At 42.4% G+C, this 21,101-nt stretch overlaps 1 protein-coding gene across 1 annotated transcript; it reads right to left on the minus strand.

Annotated features, from left to right (window-relative positions):
• Positions 1 to 2,863: 2,863 nt before the first annotated feature.
• On the minus strand, positions 2,864 to 8,151 carry LOC306959903 (uncharacterized protein; the record flags this gene model as incomplete). The annotated part of the gene is made up of 7 exons (XM_079552159.1): positions 2,864 to 2,949; positions 3,529 to 3,588; positions 4,475 to 4,568; positions 4,650 to 4,768; positions 4,876 to 5,029; positions 5,120 to 5,188; positions 8,140 to 8,151. The coding sequence occupies 7 exons, from the start codon at positions 8,149 to 8,151 to the stop codon at positions 2,864 to 2,866; spliced, it is 594 nt and encodes a 197-aa protein (XP_079408285.1).
• Between the last annotated feature and the right edge of the window lie 12,950 nt (positions 8,152 to 21,101).

Below are 21,101 nucleotides of genomic sequence, written 5' to 3' on the forward strand. Positions count from 1 at the left end.
AGTTGCACTTTGCACTTGGCACTTTAAAGTATGGGGCTTGTGTGCAATAGAGATATGTGCAATAGTAGTAAATGTACTTTAATTATTGTTTAAGTAGTACATTTGTTTAGTTGGTTTGCTATGCTGCTACAAAATCTTGGGTAGAAGGTATTTTCCTTGAGTCAATTCTGAGGCCCACCAATGCTTCAACGGACTATCTACCCAAATACGGAAATGGACCTTTAAAACCTGCGCGTACCGCCGTGCCAAAGGACTCTTGGATAACGGACACTATTCATTTAGCCTAGACTCTTTTGTGAAGTATTGTTGTGGTTCAAATTGTTTATTTGCTACAATTTATGGTTTAAGTCAAGTAAGACCCCCCAGTAGGATTAAGGGAATGTTGGTTTAACATTATTTTTAGTGGGGGAGGGTGTTGTCAGCCCATTTTCGACAAAGTATGTAAGCGCTTTCTTATTGTTGGTAAATGGTTCACTGTAAATAACAGTATTTATTCATCTTTTCGCTAAATTAAACACTGTCTTTTTATAATTGAAACCGGAAGCGCGTCCATCACGTGACCTGTTGATGCTAGTTTAAAAGAGCTAGGCCCACAGCCTCAGGGCAGAAGCTGTGGCGCAGTAGTCGGGCCGTGGCCTAAGCCTTGTCACATCTGGGACGTGTAAGTGTCGTTTTATCTGTATCTATTTTAACTTAATCCATAGTACGCTAAAAACTATTTTATTCTTTGTTCACAGGGGACCTATGTTTACCCTTTTCTTTTCTGTAATATTTGAGCTCGAAATAAACTTTGAAAAGCCAACTGATTCTCCCTGGTGATTTCGAGGGGGCAACATCGGCAACAATTTTATCATTTGTACAAGGCACATCTAACTTTAATGATCTCAAAGGATCTGTTGTTTCTGGTTCTGCTACAGCGAGTCTCTCATAGTCAATGTTAAGGTTCTGACACAGTGCCCTACAAACGTTGTCCTGAAGAGGAATAAAATCAAGAGCATCATCTGTGGCACCGGTACAAACAACATCCCAATCAACGTCACATTCACGATCAAGCTTTGTCTTTTTAGGTGTGTGTGTGTGTGTTTTGGAACAGACGACTTTGCTTTAACTGACCGTTTATACTTTGGTTTTTGGTCAGAAGTGTCAAGCTTCGGAGGGGAAATGACCTCAGACGCTTCACACTTCAGACTAACCACCACGACAACAACGCCCGTGATCTCAAACAACTTATATTCAAGTCCATAACACTCCGCTAACGCGCAAAAATGAGCATACACTTCATCCAGGCTGCTAAAGTAAACAACAACACTTTTACCATCAGGGTCAACCATCCCAGTCGCACTACGACTGTGTGAGTCCACCACCGCGTATCTACCGCTGTCTTTAATGACTGCACAAGTGTTGCCACACATCGTCAGTAGACATGCATCATAGTGTGCCAACATCTCCCCTAAACCACCATCTAAGGTGACCCAAGAACCAGAAACAATAAACTCATGCTCCACTACATTTGCAGCCCCAGCGATCGGCCGACTGAACTCAAACTCAAACGGTTGACCATCAATAACTGACTCTTTGGGCAAGTCAGACGCTAGTAAGTTATCATTCCCATTAGTCAGGTCGTTACCCCTAAGCTCTGTGTAAATAGCATCACCAATCTCTAAAGTCCTGTCTAAATCCTTTTGCTGCCATGTAAACACACTGGACACAGTGTGCCTAGCTAATGCCACCAGAGCTATGGCTGCACACTGCACCCCTCCATACGGGAACCTGCTATCAGCCTGATGAAAACTACCCATAACGCAACTCGGAATGTCAACTGGAACACTATCCTCCATAACTACATCAACACGCTACAACAGGACTATCAACTAGAACACTATCCTCCATAACTACATCAGCACACACAACATCCAAATCAACATCACAATCACAATCCCGTTTCACCCTCTTACTTGTGAGTGTGCGTTTGGGAACAGACGACTTAGCTTTAACTGACCTTTTGCGCTTTGGCCTTTGGTCAGAAGTGTCAGGCTTCTGAGGCAAAATGACCTCAGACGCTTCACACTTCAAACCAACAACCACGACAACAACGCCTGTAATCTCAAACAACTTATATTCAACTCCATAACAGTCAGCTAACGCGCAAAAATGAGCATATAAATCATCCAGGCTGCTAAAGTAAAGTACAACGCTTTTACCATCAGGGTCAACCATCCCAGTCGCACTACGACTGTGTGAGTCCACCACCGCGTATCTACCGCTGTCTTTAATGACTGCACAAGTGTTGCCACACATCGTCAGTAGACATGCATCATAGTGTGCCAACATCTCTCTTAAACCACCATCTAAGGTCACACAGGTACCGGAAACAATCAGCTCACTCTCTAGTACATTTGCAGCCCCAGCGACCGGCTGACTGAACTCAAACTCAAACGGTTGACCATCAATAACTGACTCTTTGGGCAAGTCAGAAGCTAGTAAGAGCTCGGGCCCATGAGTCAGGTCGTTATCCCTAAGCTCTGTGTAAACAGCATCACCAATCACTAAAGTCTTGTCTAAATCCTTTTGCTGCCATGTAAACACACTGGACACAGTGTGCCTAGCTAATGCCACCAGAGCTATGGCTGCACACTGAGCCCCTCCATACGGGAACCTGTCATCAGCCTGATGAAAACTACCCCTAACGCAACTCGGAATACCAACAGGAACGCTATCCTCCATAACTATATCAGCACAAGCTACAGGACTATCAACCTCCATCTCTACATCGCTACTACCAAACGTGATAAGGCTTTCACTATCACTAACATCTATGTCAGACTGTGCACAACAAATGCAAGACTTATCTTGGTCCCTGGCGTCAGAAGCGCTCTCCCCGTGGACAGCTGGTGGAATGCTGTGGCGTGGAGAAGGCTGACTGGCTGAAAGGGGGCTGGTCCTCTTCATCTACAAGTCACAAAGAAAACACATAACCATTAGACATCTCTCAAACTAAAGCGGATCTCACTCTGTTCAGTGTAGCTGCTTTTGAAAATGATACATAAAAATCATCATCTCACCTGGTCCACGAAGACCACTGGGGCGTCGGGGGAACTGGTGAGTGATGCTCCTGGAATCACCCCCACATCCACGAACTCCAGCTGCAAAAAGAATAACGTGTTAGATACTACTTCATGACAGATCATAGAATGTCAATTAATAAAAAGTACACACACCTCCTCCTCCAGGAAGCCGTCCAGGATGACCACGCTGGTAGGTGACGTTCCTGGTGTCACCTCCACGACAGCTGCCGCCACCTAGAGGACAACATTTGTTAATAATCAAAGAAGTTACAATGTATAAACTTATTCAGCCACTTTAAACGACACTGACCTGGTCCTCCTCCATAGTAGACACGGAGCTGGCAGATGAGCCGGGTCTCACCGCCACAACCTCTTGTGCTGCCCGCGCCTACAATAAACAAAATAACAAATATGCATTAATTTCTTTAGAATGTATAAAGAGCACAGCCTTAAAAACACCTACCTGCCGCGTGGGCCGGCGTCTCTTTGGGGCAGCACGCTTGCGACGCCTCGCCCGAGACGTCTAAAAAAAAAAGACGTGTTATTTCACCAGCTCAGAAATCATGATTAAACAACAACATTTCACACAAGATCTGATACTTACCTTCTTTCCCGAAGGAAAGGAGCCGATGCCCTGGCCACAGCCGCCGTGAGATGGAGAGAAGCGCTCCATCTCCACCAGCATGGCAGGGCTGAAGAGGCAAGGCGACAGGGGAAAGGAGAACACGGTCTCCACCTCAAAACAAAGGAAACAGACAGTTTAGTTACAGCACTCACAATCTAACCATAGCTTTATAGAGTAGAACACTAACCTCCTGCGCCTGCAGCAATCCCTTGGGGCTCACGGGGGAGACCCCAGGCTGAGTGACAGAGATAAACACAAAGCGGTCAGTATAATGCAACTTCAGTTAACAATGCTTTAACAAAACAGGAACAGTTTCTCACCTTGCTGCCCCGTCGAACCTCGGTCCACTCAGGAGGGGGTGGAGGTGGCACGGGCGGCGGCTCGGGCACCTCCACTCTTGGGGAAACCCTCCTGGTGACCGGGCGGGGCGGGGGAGGAGACACCGGCGCAACAGCGGCAGCGTCATCCAGCTCCAGCTGCATGTAGCACGCCTGCCACAGCAGCTGGACGAGGATGGGCATGCCAAAGTCGTCGCTCAGGTGAGTCTGAAACACATCATTCACCCACGTTAAATAAAACAACAGTCATTAAAATGGTCAACTTTAAAAGAGAGAGACTGTACTTACACCATCCCTGGCCCACAGCTGCCCTTTGCTCCGGGGAAACTTGTGTGCTACACGGAAGTAGCGGATCCCTAAAACAGATGTTAGCAACAAAAAGAACATGTTAAAGTATGCGCCACTCTAAGGAAAATAGTGATGACAGTTGCATTTTTTATACATACCCATGCCAACAGCGATGCGGTGGTACGCCTGCCGAAGGAGGGTCTGAATCTCCACCCCAGCGCTAAGCCGAGGTGGAAAATCCACAACACACACCTACGAACACAAAATTACAATTTAGACATGTTAAATACAATAATGAAGTACTTTCAGACCTCATAGAAGTGAAGTACACACCTTGGGCCAGCGTCCAGAGACGTAGGCCAGGAGCTGGCCGAACTCCCTCGCAGCCTGGTCCAACGTCCGGCACGTCGTCAGTCCGTTGCAGGGTGCCATGAGAACCACAAGAGCTGGCTCTGACAACAAGAGAAGGGTCAGTGGTCAAACGTGCTGAACTATATGAGACAAAGTCAAAAAAAAATTTTTTAAAAGGCTAAAATGTTGCTAGTACAACTGTACCCACCTCGGGGCAGGGTGGTCCCAGCCAGCTCCCTGTGGATGTGCGAGGGTCCACCACCAGGCGTCGCGCTGAAGCCGAAGGAATAGTGCCCCTCCTGCATCGGCACGTGCTGGTCCACGATGGCTCGCAGATGGGAGTTCCCGACAAGCAGAATGAACTAAGACCAAAAAAGAAACAATCTGTATTTAGTGATTGTCAGCACATCAAAAGTCACACATTTATTTCCATCTCAAACTCATGAACTTGCCTTCTTGTCGGGAGACTCCTGCGGGAGCACCAGCCGGTGCTGCTTCCCGGACACTCCAGTGGGCCAAACCTGGGGACGGTGTCGGTAGCCGGGTCCACGGGCTTCAAAGACAAGAGAAATCATTGTAATATCAAACAGAATTAAAAAGGAGGTGGAAGTATTCTGAAATCCACTTACGTTCCTCGACGGGGGGCCAAAGAGGAGAGGGATCGAGCTCCTCCTCAGGAACACCCGACTGCCCCGGGAGCAGCTCGACGGGATCAGCGGACTGCTCCGCGAGCTCCTCCTCGTGAACAGCCGACTGCCCCGGGAGCAGCTCGACGGGACCAGACAACTCCCCCAGGAGCAGCTCGACGGGAACAGGAGACTGCCCCGCGAGCTTCTCCATGGGAAGAGCGGACTGCCCCGCGAGCTGCTTCTCCCTCCTCCTCTTGGCCGCAAGGGATCGCCTGGACCCCTTGCCGCGCAGCATCTGAAATACAAAAGTGGAATGAGTAAACACCACAATGGTCAAACAATCAAACCGAAGTGGCCATGTCTTAAACTAAAGTCAGACGCATAGAGAAACAACACTTGATATCATCCTAGCCTCAGTCTTGTGATGGTGCTGTAGAAGGTACTGACCTCATTCTGGCATCAATGGACTGAGGCAGAAACGACCACAGCATGGACTGGTATGACTCAGTCCACACTGTCAACAGCTAAAGATTTAATTCAGGTTTAATGTGAAACAACTTCTGTCCTCAGTGTCCTCACAGACAGTACCAGACATGGACCAAGCCATAACCAGCAAAACCAAAACCACATGATCCTAGATGTATCTAGTTTAACACCAAATATAGCCTAAAGTGAGATTTAGTCAACCTGCCAGACACAGACAATACATTTCCAAATCGGACAACAAAAAACGCTCCACTTCCCAAATTTTCACCAAAGAGTAACAAAAGAAAGACCTTGTCCCAAGCAGCACTAAGCCACTATCTCAGTTGTACCAAGAAGACAGTCATTTACGGCCCGTTTCATCAAAACATTCCACATAACATGAGCAACTAAAGACTATTAACTCAAAACAGTCAAATGATCTAAAATGTAGAATTCATCTGAACTGTAGAATTCATCATTAGTGGGACCCATCAGGTATAAGGCAATAAACAAATAAAAGACGTACACAAGACACAGAGCCACACCAAGTCTGCACCAACAGTGTTATCATATCTACATTAAAACATGACGCTGCTCCACAACAAGAAAGAACCAACAGGTCTAATATATTGCCTTTAAACTGACAAGTTTGGATGCTACAAATATGTTCCGAAAGTTAGGAATGAGTTTGGCCCACAAACAACATTTTAATTTAGTGACTTCCTTTTCTGTGTTTGCAATCAACAAAGTCACATAGGGCCTTTAAACACAGGGCAGCAGCATCCCTCCTCCTACCACAGACATGTCACAAATACAAACCCTGCATCAGGTCTGAAACAGTACCACTCTGAGGCTGAACCCTAAGCCAGACCAGAACACTACAGTAAAGTTCACATGAATCAAGAAAACAGCCGCTGTCAAATACAAGGTCAAATACCCACAAATATCAACTATTTTCTCCACATAAAAGTTGCATAATGCAGCTTTAAGTGAGACACAAGGACATTAACAAACAGAACGAGAAACAAACTGAAACATCCGCACCAAGCTTGGACCAGAATGCAAACTCTATACAAAACATGTAGACAGTTCCACCAGGAACAGAAATTAAGATTAAATCTTAGAGGAATCTATCAAGTTAGCTTAAAATGAAAAAAAAAAAAAATCAAATCAACAAGACACAGTACAAAACCAAGTCTGCACCAAAAACAAACATGAATGAAACTGTTCCACAACATGAAAGATGAGAAATCATGAACCAAAACATCTGAGACAAAATGGCCGCTCTCTATCACACAGATGTGCTGTCACAACGATAAACACTACATCAGGTCTGAACGAGCACCATACTGAGGCTGAACCTTCAGTCATGCCAACACTCCTGTTCTTAACACACGCTCTCACAGCATCTATCCAAACATCACACAATAAAACAGAATGACCTGCAATACACACAATGGCCACCCAGAGCACTGCACTTCAGAGAATATGTACTCCCGTTCATCACAAGCAATCTCACAACAGAGAACCAGAAAAAGCAAACAAATAGGTGCTAACTGTTCAAAACTGGACATTTCATCCAATGCGAACAGGCAAAACCAAGCACAAAGACTTCTTCACAACAGTTTTAAATGATGATTTACTTGTGAGGTGTCAGAGTAAAAACAGATCAAATGTGTGTATTTGACCTTGTAGTGACCCAGCGGCTGTATATGAGTGGTCAACATGGCACCTTTACTTTCCACCACAGTGGTCTTTAAAACACTCCTGGATCAATTGTTAAGTAGGTTCCCTCCTGACCGCCAGAGGCGGTGCTGTAAGCACTGACAGAGAAGCTCTGGCGGTCATCCGGGATTCATAGAACCGTAGTTACATACGTAACTTTCGTTCTATTTCATCCCTCCTGACCGCCAGAGCTTCTCGGTCAGTGCTTACAGCACCGCCTCTGGCGGTCATCCGGGATTCATAGAACCGTAGTTACATACGTAACTTTCGTTTTCTGATGAGGCTCAGTCAGCAGTGAAAACCTTTTAAACAATTGATCCTGGAGCATCCTAGAGACCACTGTGATGGAAAGTAAAGGCACCATGCTGACCACTCATACACCCACTGGGTTACTACAAGGTCAAATACCCACAAATATAAACTATTTTTCCACATAAAAGTTACATAATGCAGCTTTAAGACACAAGGACATTAACAAACCTTACACTGAAACAACATCCGCACTAAGCTTGGACCAGAACTCAACAAACTACAAACAAACCATGTAAACAGAGTCCTCCCAACAACAGAACTCATTTAGATTAAATCTAAAATATGAACAATGCACTTTTAAGACACAAGGACATAAACAAACAGAAAGAACCAAACCTTACATCCTCTTTCATGACACGCTTTCACAAGTACCAGAACACGACATCAGGTCTGAACCAGTACCTGTGTACCAGAACACTACAGTAAAGTTCACATGAATCAATATAACAGAACCACTGTCCTGTGAGTCACAACATGGCCACAGCACCACAGAAACAACAACAGTAAACATAATGCCTTTTTAAAATACAAAGCCTTTGAACTACTCCTGTTCATCACACACAATCTCACACAGAGAACCAGAGCAAAATACTATACTGAGGCTAACTGTCTAAAAGTGGTCATAGACAGATTATAATTAAATGCAGATAAGGTAAACAGGCAAAGATGGACAGACCATCACTTTAAAGCCACACAGTGGAAACATTTCAGATTATATGAGCAACTAAAAACTATTGTCACTTTAAAACATACACAAACAGATCAACTTAAAGGTCCTATATCATGCAAAATCGACTTTTTGGAGCTTTTAGCCATGTTGTTATGCTATTTCCTTGTCAAAAACACCCCAGAGTCGTTTGTGGCTTCATTCACGCAGCTCTCAGTAATCCTCCTGAATCCTGCTCTCTGAGCAGCTGCTCCTCCTCCCTCTCCTGGTGACTGAGTGTTCAGTTGTGTCGTAACAGCGACAGCAAAGATGTACAGACCATCACTTTAAAGCCACACAGTGGAAACATTCCAGATTATATGAGCAACTAAAACCTATTGTTACTTTAAAACATACACAAACAGATCAACTTAACTGTTGCACAAAACTGTACAGTAAAAACGTGACACTACAGGACTAAACAAGAACTAGAACTCTGCAAGGCCTACACAAACAATAAGACCCACGAGGGTCAGACTTTATTGTGAATAGAAGACCTGCCATATTAAAATGATCCCCAAAACACAGAACTAAACCAAGTCTTCAACAAGACTGTCATCATCACAGCATGGACATTCACATGACTTGATAAAACTGTCCACAACATTAAAGATGTTTAAATCATGAACTGAAACGTCTAATGCAAACACAGCTCAGCACAGACGTGTTCTTCAAACAAGGACAAACACGTGTGAAACATAACCTTAGTCAGAACATTACATTTATATCATCACACACGCTCTCATAGCATTTATCCTCATGTCACACAATAAAACAGAATGACCTGCAATACACACAATGACCACCCAGAGCACTGCGCTTCAGAGAATATGTACTCCTGTTCATCACATGCAATCTCACAACAGAGAACCAGAAAAAAGCAAACAAATAGATGCCAACTGTGTCAAAACTGGACATTTTCACACAACACTACAGGCTACACCAACAAAGACTTGTTCCCCACAAACAGCTAAGCTACTAGAACAAAATAGTTTTAAATGATGATTTATTTGTGAAGTGTCACAGTCGAGCCAACAAGTCTAATGCAAACACATTAGCAGTATTATATCTGACACAAAATGGCGGCTGTCCTTAAACACACAGAACATCGTCCCTCCTCTCACAAGTACAAACCCTACATCAGGTCTGAACCAGTACCAGAACACTACAGTAATGTTGACATGAATCACTATAACAGTACATTTATAGGTAACACTTTATTTTACACTACCACTGATACATTGTACCTGCCACATTTAGTACAGTGTAATCTGCTCTGTAACCATGTGTTATGGTTACATAGAACATTACCTTGTACTAAATGTGGCAGGTACAATGTATCAGTGGTAGTGTAAAATAAAGTGCTACCCATGTATATTCACATCATACAATAAAACCGCCTGAGCAACTGTCCTGCAGACACAAAATGGCTGCCTATTACAGGTTTGTTCTTTTAGTAACACAGAAGGTTTAGTTTACCTCCTTCACTAGTTTCGATCGCTTCCTGTGATCTTCTTCATCTTCCTCCTTCCAGAGGAAGATCACAGGAAGTGATTGAAACTAGTGAAGCTGGTAAACTAAACCTTCTGTATTACTAATATAACAAAACTGTAATAGACTTAACCTAACAAGACAGTATGAACCTTTTACAAGGAGGTTTTCTGGTGAGAGGCTCAGTCAGCAGTGAAAACCTTCCAAACAATTGATCCTGGAGCGTCCTAGAGACCACTGTAATGAAAAGTAAAGTCACCGTGCTGACCACTCATACACCCACTGGGTTTCTACAAGGTCAAATACCCACAAATATAAACTATTTTTCCACATGAAAGTTACATAATGCAGCTTTAAGACACAAGGACATTAACAAACCTTACACTGAAACAACATCCGCACTAAGCTTGGACCAGAACTCAACAAACTACAAACAAACCATGTAAACAGAGTCCTCCCAACAACATAACTCATTTAGATTAAATCTAAAATATGAACAATGCACTTTTAAGACACAAGGGCATAAACAAACAGAAAGAACCAAACCTTACATCCTCTTTCATGACACGCTTTCACAAGTACCAGAACACGACATCAGGTCTGAACCAGTACCTGTGTACCAGAACACTACAGGAAAGTTCACATGAATCAATATAACAGAACCACTGTCCTGTGAGTCACAACATGGCCACAGCACCACAGAAACAACAACAGTAAACATAATGCCTTTTTAAAATACAAAGCCTTAGAACTACTCCTGTTCATCACACACAATCTCACACAGAGAACCAGAGCAAAATACTATACTGAGGCTAACTGTCTAAAAGTGGTCATAGACAGATTATAATTAAATGCAGATAAGGTAAACAGGCAAAGATGGACAGACCATCACTTTAAAGCCACACAGTGGGAACATTTCAGATTATATAAGCAACTAAAAACTATTGTTAATTTAAAACATACACAAACAGATCAGGACTAAACAAGAACCAGAACTCTGCATGGCCTACACAAACAATAAGACCCACCAGGATCAGACTTCATTGTGAATAGAAGACCTGCCATATTAAAATGATCCACAAAACACAGAACTAAACCAAGTCTTCAACAAGACTGTCATCATCACTGCATGAATAGTCACATGACTTGGTAAAACAGCAGCTGCACAACATTTAAGATGTTTAAATCATGAACTAAAACATCTAATGCAAACACTGCTCAGCACAGACGTGTTCAAACATGAACACGTGTGAAACCTAACCTTAGTCAGAACATTACATTTATATCATCACACACGCTGTCACAGCATTTATCCTCACGTCACACAATAAAACAGAATGACCTGCAACACACACAATGACCACCCAGAGCACTGCGCTTCAGAGAATATGTACTCCTGTTCATCACATGCAATCTCACAACAGAGAACCAGAAAAAAGCAAACAAATAGATGCCAACTGTGTCAAAACTGGACATTTTCACACAACACTACAGGCTACACCAACAAAGACTTGTTCCCCACAAACAGTTAAGCTACTAGAACAAAATAGTTTTAAATGATGCTTTATTTGTGAAGTGTCACAGTCGAGCCAACAAGTCTAATGCAAACACATTAGCAGTATCATATCTGACACAAAATGGCGGCTTTCCTTAAACACACAGAACATCGTCCCTCCTCTCACAAGTACAAACCCTACATCAGGTCTGTACCAGTACCAGAACACTACAGTAATGTTGACATGAATCACTATAACAGTACATTTATAGGTAACACTTTATTTTACACTACCACTGATACATTGTACCTGCCACATTTAGTACAGTGTAATCTGCTCTGTAACCATGTGTTATGGTTACATAGAACATTACCTTGTACTAAATGTGGCAGGTACAATGTATCAGTGGTAGTGTAAAATAAAGTGCTACCCATGTATATTCACATCATACAATAAAACCGCCTGAGCAACTGTCCTGCAGACACAAAATGGCTGCCTATTACAGGTTTGTTCTTTTAGTAACACAGAAGGTTTAGTTTACCTCCTTCACTAGTTTCGATCGCTTCCTGTGATCTTCTTCATCTTCCTCCTTCCAGAGGAAGATCACAGGAAGTGATTGAAACTAGTGAAGCTGGTAAACTAAACCTTCTGTATTACTAATATAACAAAACTGTAATAGACTTAACCTAACAAGACAGTATGAACCTTTTACAAGGAGGTTTTCTGGTGAGAGGCTCAGTCAGCAGTGAAAACCTTCCAAACAATTGATCCTGGAGCGTCCTAGAGACCACTGTAATGGAAAGTAAAGTCACCGTGCTGACCACTCATACACCCACTGGGTTTCTACAAGGTCAAATACCCACAAATATAAACTATTTTTCCACATGAAAGTTACATAATGCAGCTTTAAGACACAAGGACAATAACAAACCTTACACTGAAACAACATCCGCACTAAGCTTGGACCAGAACTCAACAAACTACAAACAAACCATGTAAACAGAGTCCTCCCAACAACAGAACTCATTTAGATTAAATCTAAAATATGAACAATGCACTTTTAAGACACAAGGGCATAAACAAACAGAAAGAACCAAACCTTACATCCTCTTTCATGACACGCTTTCACAAGTACCAGAACACGACATCAGGTCTGAACCAGTACCTGTGTACCAGAACACTACAGGAAAGTTCACATGAATCAATATAACAGAACCACTGTCCTGTGAGTCACAACATGGCCACAGCACCACAGAAACAACAACAGTAAACATAATGCCTTTTTAAAATACAAAGCCTTAGAACTACTCCTGTTCATCACACACAATCTCACACAGAGAACCAGAGCAAAATACTATACTGAGGCTAACTGTCTAAAAGTGGTCATAGACAGATTATAATTAAATGCAGATAAGGTAAACAGGCAAAGATGGACAGACCATCACTTTAAAGCCACACAGTGGGAACATTTCAGATTATATAAGCAACTAAAAACTATTGTTTACTAATCTGCTCTGTAACCATGTGTTATGGTTACATAGAACATTACCTTGTACTAAATGTGGCAGGTACAAAGTAATCAAGGGTAATGTAAAATAAAGTGTTACCCATGTATATTCATACATCACACAAAATGGCTGCCTATTACAGTTTTGTTCCTTTAGTAAAACAGAAGGTTTAGTTTACCTCCTTCACTAGTTTCGATCGCTTCCTCTGATCTTCTTCATCTTCCTCCTTCCAGAGGAAGATCACAGGAAGTGATTGAAACTAGTGAAGCTGGTAAACTAAACCTTCTGTATTACTAAAGGAACAAAACTGTAATAGACTTAACCTAACAAGACAGTATGAACCTTTTACAAAGACGAAATGGCTGCCCACAGCACTGCACTTCAGATATTATAATATAAACACCTGTACATCACACACGCTACCACAGCAGAGAGTCAGCAAAAAACACCACCACACAGAGGCTAACTGTGCTCCAAATTTCACCCAATGCAAACAGGCAAAACCAAGAACAAAGACTTCTTCACAACAGTTTTAAATGATGATTTACTTGTGAGGTGTCAGAGTAAAAACAGATCAAATGTGTGTATTTGACCTTGTAGTGACCCAGCGGCTGTATATGAGTGGTCATCATGGCACCTTTACTTTCCATCACAGTGGTCTTTAAAACACTCCTAAAAGTTACACAATGCAGCTTTAAGTAAAACACAAGGACATTAACAGAACGAGAAACTAGCCTGAGATGTACAGACCATCACTTTAAAGCCACACAGTGGGAACATTCCAGATTATATGAGCAACTGAAAACTATTGCCAATTTCAAACATTCACAAACAGATCAGATAAGCAATTGCAAAAAGCGGACTAATCAGAAATACACGATGCAACTTAAAACACAAAACACCAACTCAGTCTTAACCTAGAACATCAGAACTAAAGCAGAAATCTTCATAGAGAACATGTGCAATAAATCTGAATGTTCCACATCATGAAAGACGACAAGTCATGAACCAACAGGTCGACAGCATTGGCTGCTATAACAAACAGAGGAGCAGCATCCTCCCCCTCACAGCAGGTCTGAACCATAACCTTAGTCAGAACATTACACAATTACATTACATTATCTTCACATCACACAATAAAACAGCCTCATCACACACGCTCTCACAGCAGAGAAACACAAAAAAACACATCACCACAGAGGATCTAACTGTTAATAACTGGACCATTTCACCTAATGCAAACAAGAAATAAGAGTGTTCCTCACTAACAAAACAATTCAACTTCAATAAGATAGTGATTTGAAAAGGATAGAAATAATAATCTCCATAAAATCAGTTTAAAAAAAAAACATGCTATTTTGTTTAAGAAACATTAGGTGTTAAGTGACACTATAAAACTGTTCCAAAACATATTTACAACATGACAAATGAAAAAAGATGAACCAGCAGGTCTAATGCAAACACAGTCCCTGAATCAAAATGGCGGCTCTCCATCACACAGACACCTCTCACAAGGAGGAACATTAGGTCTGAACCAGTACCACACTGAGACTGGACCATGAGCCAGGTCAGAACACGACAGTAAAGTTAACATGGATCAATAAAACAGAGCCCTGTTAGACATATGAGACACAAAATGGCCGCCCGTGTCCTATTATGCAGATAATAGCACATGGAAGAGACGTAATGGCCGCCGGAGCATGAGACGCAACTTCAAAGGCACAGTGACATAGAAAAAAGCCTACTAGCCGTATTAGCATATGAAGAAAACACGAGGCCTCCATCCACAACTAAACCTACAACAGCGTGATAGCACATTTAGCATCTTTATGTCATTATTTTAGCTCTATTATGTGATCACTGAACATGTTGCACAGGGCACAGTGACATAGAAAAAAAGCCTGCTAGCTGCATTAGCATATGAAGAAAACACGAGGCCTCCATCCACAACTAAACGAAAATCAAACTAAAGCCAACATTAATGAACTCTGTCAACCTACAACAGCGTGATAGCACATTTAGCATCTTTATGCCATTATTTTAGCTCTATTATGTGATCACTGAACATGTTGCACAGGGCACAGTGACATAGAAAAAAAGCCTGCTAGCTGCATTAGCATATGAAGAAAACGCGAGGCCTCCATCCACAACTAAACGAAAATCAAACTGAAGCCAACATTAATGAACTCTGTCGACCTACAAGAGCGTGATAGCACATTTAGCCAACAATAAGCATCCAGCAGAAGTAAATTAAATCACACAAAAGCCAGCCTTAATCCACGAGGTCTTCAAACACCACCTGCTAGCAACATTAGCATCTGAGAACAATAGGCTAACAAACTAAACTAAACTTAATCACAAAAAAGCTAGCACTTTACCCCACATTTGAAATAAACAGCAATAAAGAGAGCAAAATATTGTTTTTTCTTACCTTCTCCTGGGAAAGTGGCTCTTTGCTGAAGTCAAAGAGGATCAGATGGTCCTTTCTCCAGCCGAAGATGTCCTCAATCAAAAAAAAAAGTCCACATAAAAGACGATAAAACTCACAAAAGACTACAAAAGACTAACAACCAAAAAACAGTAATCCAATGATCCGATGATCGCAAAGGCAAGCCAAAGTTTGAGAAGACACTGCTGGTTCAACCACAAGTGACTGCACCAGAAGTCTGGAACGTTCTGTCCTCTCCCTCTTCTATTTATAGACTCCAGTGAGTCACAGATGCGCTGTCTCTCCACCAATCAGAGCGGAGGGAGGGGAGGGTGGGGCTCGTGGGGGAGGGGAGGGGCGCTGTTGCTGGGCAGAAAATACACAGGGATGGGAGGGGCTGAGGAGACATGCTCTGTGCGGAGCAGAAACAGACACAGAAACAGCCTCCGTTTGGACATGATTAGTTTAGTGAGTTTAAGGACTACAAATATAAACCAGGACAGGAGAGATTATTTGTTTCTGAGATACTTATAACTGCACAAGAGCTGTGTGATCAGGGGAGAGCAGAGAGACAAGTCATAGCTTATTTTATCACAATTCTTAGTAGATTTCTGTTTCTCTTTGGCTCAACGGTTAATCACTCAGACTGGAGTTTGAGAGATGTAGTTTCTAAACTGGGAGTTCTTTGTACTTTATATACAGATATTATACAGATATACTTTTACTCCTGGGACAATGTGATTTCCAATAATTAAATAAGACATGTATTATAATGATGGAAAATATTTGCTCTTAAAGAAAAGACAGAAAGTGGCCAGAGAATTGCATATTTGCATTTGCAACAATAGCATAACATTTATTGAACATTTAAGTCGTTTTTTTTTGGGGGGGGGGTTACTCAAATAAATCAACACAGAAGCTAAATCTGTGGAATAGTGGTTCATTGATGACTGGTGGAGATGCATAATGAGATCCTGTGTTTGCCTGATCGCTCACATGATTTAATCACACTTAATGTAAGTAAAGTCAGAAATGCCAGGCACGCTGGCGCCTTCTGTATGTGTAGTCACAAAGTTTTACCCAATGTTAAAATGATTTTTATTTTTTTGAAATATGTGTTCCATTTGTGGGAAATAAAAAAAAAAAAGTGAAAAACTCCCATGAAAAAAAGATAAACAGTATGTTGACCCTTCACCCCTGGACACAACAAATGTAAACCAATGACAGTGGGCGCGATAGCGCCCCCTCTAGTTTGAGAAGAAAAAATGCATCGGTAGTTAAACAATTAGTTTCTAGGAAATGTATGTAATTTGGCAGAATAATAGTTGATGGCATCCTGATAAAATAAGCTAACAGGAACCATACGGTGTTTTGTACGGTGTTGCCATGGAGACGACTGAGGCCCACCATGTTATTCTGACGGGACAGACACATAGATCTCACATTATACAACATTACAGCGCGTTAGCGCCCCCTGTCAGGAGCTTGTGGCCAGTGGTCATTGAAGTACGGCCCGTACCATGCTGCTTGTGAAACAAAAAAGATTTGGGGCGCGCTAGCGCCCACTACAGGTTGGAGCCATTATTCACATGGACAGGCTAAATATTTAGTTTTCACAAATATTAATGGCACATCCGGGCAATAAAAATGTAGTTGGCGCGTTAGCGCCCTCGGTAGGGTTACAGAGGCGCGGCAATGGAGATGCAACAATGGAGGCACAGACGGTGGTCAGTGAAATAGAGCCCGATGCTGCTTGTGAAATTAAATAGATTATATATATATAGATTAGATATTATCTTCAGGTGGGTGCCATTATTCACAAGGACAGGCTAAAATGCAACTTTTCGTCTGTGTTTACTGACGGATAAATGGTACATCAGGGCAATAAAATGTCGTGGTGTTACAGAGGTGCTAAAGGAGGCACGGCCCGCGAGGGCCGTTCGATGCCGCTTGCGGCTTTAATTTTACTTCTTTTCACTGTGTTCGTCTCCTTTGTTATATTTAACTGAAATTTAAATGTACAGTGCCTAAACTGACCCGTGTCTGATGTGACATGAACGAGAGAGTGGACGACCCTCGCTATTGACATGCAGGTCATATGATTTAATATTTCACAACATCATACCGCTGTGCTAAAGGGGGATGTTGCTGGTATTAGCATTAAGCCGCTGTTAGCATAACATTTGCATGTAGCTTGCCTTCATAGTTCTATTCAGTGGTTTCTTTCCCACAGTGGCCCTACAGTCGCGTCCCATGGCTATTCGACGAAGAACGAATCCATTTACGGTCAAAAACACTTCACTGTGCAGTCGTGCAGGGCAGGAGGGGAACATAATGACCTCAGTGCAGGCCCCGCCCCTCTGCGTGAGAACCACTAACCACTTAGCCACCATCATACAATTTTCAAATTAGATGCACCCAGAATAAGTTCAAACAGATCGTGAAAGCTCTCCCAATATCACTTGTAGCTATGATCAAGCAGGATATAATATATTCAAAAGTCACTCCTACCTTAAGACAACTTTACATTAAAGGGGGGGTATTATGCAAAATCGACTTTTTCAAGCTTTACATCATGTTATTAAGTCATTCCCTCATTAAAACCATGCCTGAAGTGTTGCCTTGGCACATTCACGTATTTTCGAGTAATCTGTAAAAACTCTGGTGGCGGCCATTTTAGGGATAAAACGCCTGATTCCTTCAGGGAACGCCTCGACCTCCAGGATACGCCTCCGACCTTTCTTCACCAGCCGAGTAACCAACCACTGCTCCTCAGCAGAACCCCCTCCCCGCAGTGTCTAGCCCTAAGATGTAAACAGAGTCATCATGGAGGATTAGCTTCATGTGTTGTGAACCGGAGCCACAGCAGACTTTTACAAAGACACACATCAGTGTTTCTGTTACCGAAACACCCAGGATTAAAACCGGTGACAAGAACACTTATTTCAGTGTCTGGTTCTGCGCTGGGCCTTGATGATGCACAGAGCCTCCGGAGAAAGCTAATGCTAAGCTAAACCTCGAGTCATCACGTGAAAACGAGAAATATGCACAAATAAAGTCAATAAAACCACCACACACATAAAGAACCGTTTAACAATGATCACACACGGAGCCTGGCTTGTTGATTTGGAAGTTTATTGCTCACATTTCATCTACAATGGGTCATAGCCGAGTGACTTTCTCCTGGAGCTAACAAGCTAGCCGCGACAAGCTAACAGGAAAATTCACTGAATACAAGCAGCATATTATGCATTGAAAACGTCACTAAAACAGGCAACTGCTTGAAGCAGCCTTTATGATGATCACACACTGAGCCTGGCTTGTTGATTTTGTAGTTTATTGCTCACATTTCATCTACAGTGAGTCGTAGCCGAGTGGTTTTCTCCCGGAGCTAAGGCACTATTAGCCGCGACAAGCTAACAACCTTCACCTTCACAACATTCATTGAAAACAGGCAGCATATTATGCACAAATAACGTCAATAAAGCAGCAACTACTCGAAGCAGCCTTTACGATGATCACACAATGAGCCTGGCTTTACACATTTGTGGTTTATTGCAGACTTTTCATCAACAATGAGCTGTAGTCGATTATGTAAGGGATAATGTATAGAACGCTGGTCATTATCGGGAAAATAAGTACCGACAGGGCGAACCCTCTTGTTTCGCCCTGAAGGTACTTATTTTCCCGATAATGACCAGCGTTCTATACATTATCCCGCTTATTATACGGCCATTTGCCAACTGAACACACACAACATAAACTTCGTACGCTTTTATGAAGGCCGAAAGGTTTATTTAATGACATCCGCGACAAATAGTTCCCAAAAGTTTGTGCGTTGCGCTGCAGCGTTTGGCTAGGCTAGAAGCAGCAAGGCTAGCAGCTAGCCTAGCTACTTAGTTGAAGGCGCAGTTGGAGGAATGGTGGTGAATCTTTGGGTAAATTGAAAGTCAGACTCACGCTAACTTCACGAGCAATTCCCCCAACTTCTCTCTCAGTGACGGGACAGAGATAGTGTCGCTACTACGTACGCACGGAGTGATATGAAAGCACGAACTCCGTTGCCATGGGCAGCGGTCATTATTTTTCTCAGAGGTCCTTTATCAGAAAATAATGACCGGTAGAACGTTGGGAAATCCCATTCAAATCAACGGAGCGTTCTACTTACGTTGTGAAGAGCCGTATAATAAAACAAGCTAACGGGTAAACTCGAAAAACCATTGTCCACCTGCACAGATAATGTCCGTCTTTTGAATCGTATGGGCTCCTGCAGATCCTGGTGTCGTCCATGGGGGTATAGTTAGAGATCCATAGGGCATGGCAGATGCAAAGAGATAGCCTCCAAACAGCAGTTATTTTCAGGCAAGAGCCTCTTCCAAGCGTCCGGTGTGGAAGGTTCGTCTCCAAATAATATCCTGTGTGGCCATTGTTCACAAAGTGATAAACAGTAGCTCCTTTCCAACAATAAAAATTAAAATGCACCGATCGTAGTTTCAATACTGTGGAGAAAGTGTTGTGATGCCACAGACAGCGTGTGGAGGGGGCGTGTCGGAAAGGGTCAGGGGTTCTTAAAGAGACAGAGGCCTATTTCAAGTCATTTGCTACGGCCATTTTGAAAGAGCAATGTTATACAAGGCAGTTATTCTAATTTACTGCATTGACAGACCAACAGAAGGTTTCGTCATCATTGTAGTGTGCTATAGACTGGTGCTATGTGGCTGAAAAAAGCATAATACCCCCTCTTTAATGGTATTGATTTTCAGAATTACAAATGTAACAACAAACATATAAGAAACTGTTTACTTAACTGTCAAACAAGCTCTCTCAAAAGAGATTATTTTCTTAAAGACTTTGGAAAGGAGATTGTAAAAAAGATTAGATGTACATACTTAAAATTCCCAGTCCCGCCAAAGATGAAAGAAATTCAGTTTAAAATAATCAATAGGATCCATCCAACTAGTAGTTTTTTAAAACAGAGATGTAAAATGGATGTAGGAAACTGTAGCTTTTGTGAAAGTGAACCAGAAGATTTAGATCATCTTTTTTGTTTGTGTGAAGTTGTCCAAAGGTTTTGGCTGGACCTTCAACAAAGGATTGTCTCCAAAGGAATTCAGATTATCAATCTAACAATTAAAACCCTAAACTGATGTGTGTGTCTGGCAGAAACTGTCCTCATTGTGCCTTTATCTGCACAAACCCGAGTGTGTCTGAATCAGCCACAAATCTCTTATCTGTATGATGATTACGCTTAATCTTTCATGAAATATCGAAGGTTTTCATACCTAGACCAAGACATTCAACTATTTCACGCTTTTCATCAGCAGAGAGATCCTTTTTCTTTCCCTTATTGCTTGAATATGATGATCTGCATAATAAAGTGGAACATCCTTTTTCAGTAGTTTTTCCCTTAAAGGTCCTATATCATGCAAAGTCGACTTTTTAGAGCTTTTAGCCATGTTGTTATGCTATTTCCTTATCAAAAACACCCCCAGAGTGGTTTGTGGCTTCATTCACGCAGCTCTCAGTAATCCTCCTGAATCCTGCTCTCTGAGGCTCCGCCCTCTCCTGGTGAACGACTGACCTGCTCAGTTGTGTCGTCACAGCGGAACGGAACTGCTCGACGTCTGTAATGTAATGTCTTAATTCTATGCTTACGGCCTGATTTTAATTTGTA

This window comes from Gobius niger (genome assembly GCF_951799975.1).
Source record: "Gobius niger genome assembly, chromosome: 2".
Taxonomy (NCBI): Eukaryota; Metazoa; Chordata; class Actinopteri; order Gobiiformes; family Gobiidae; genus Gobius; species Gobius niger.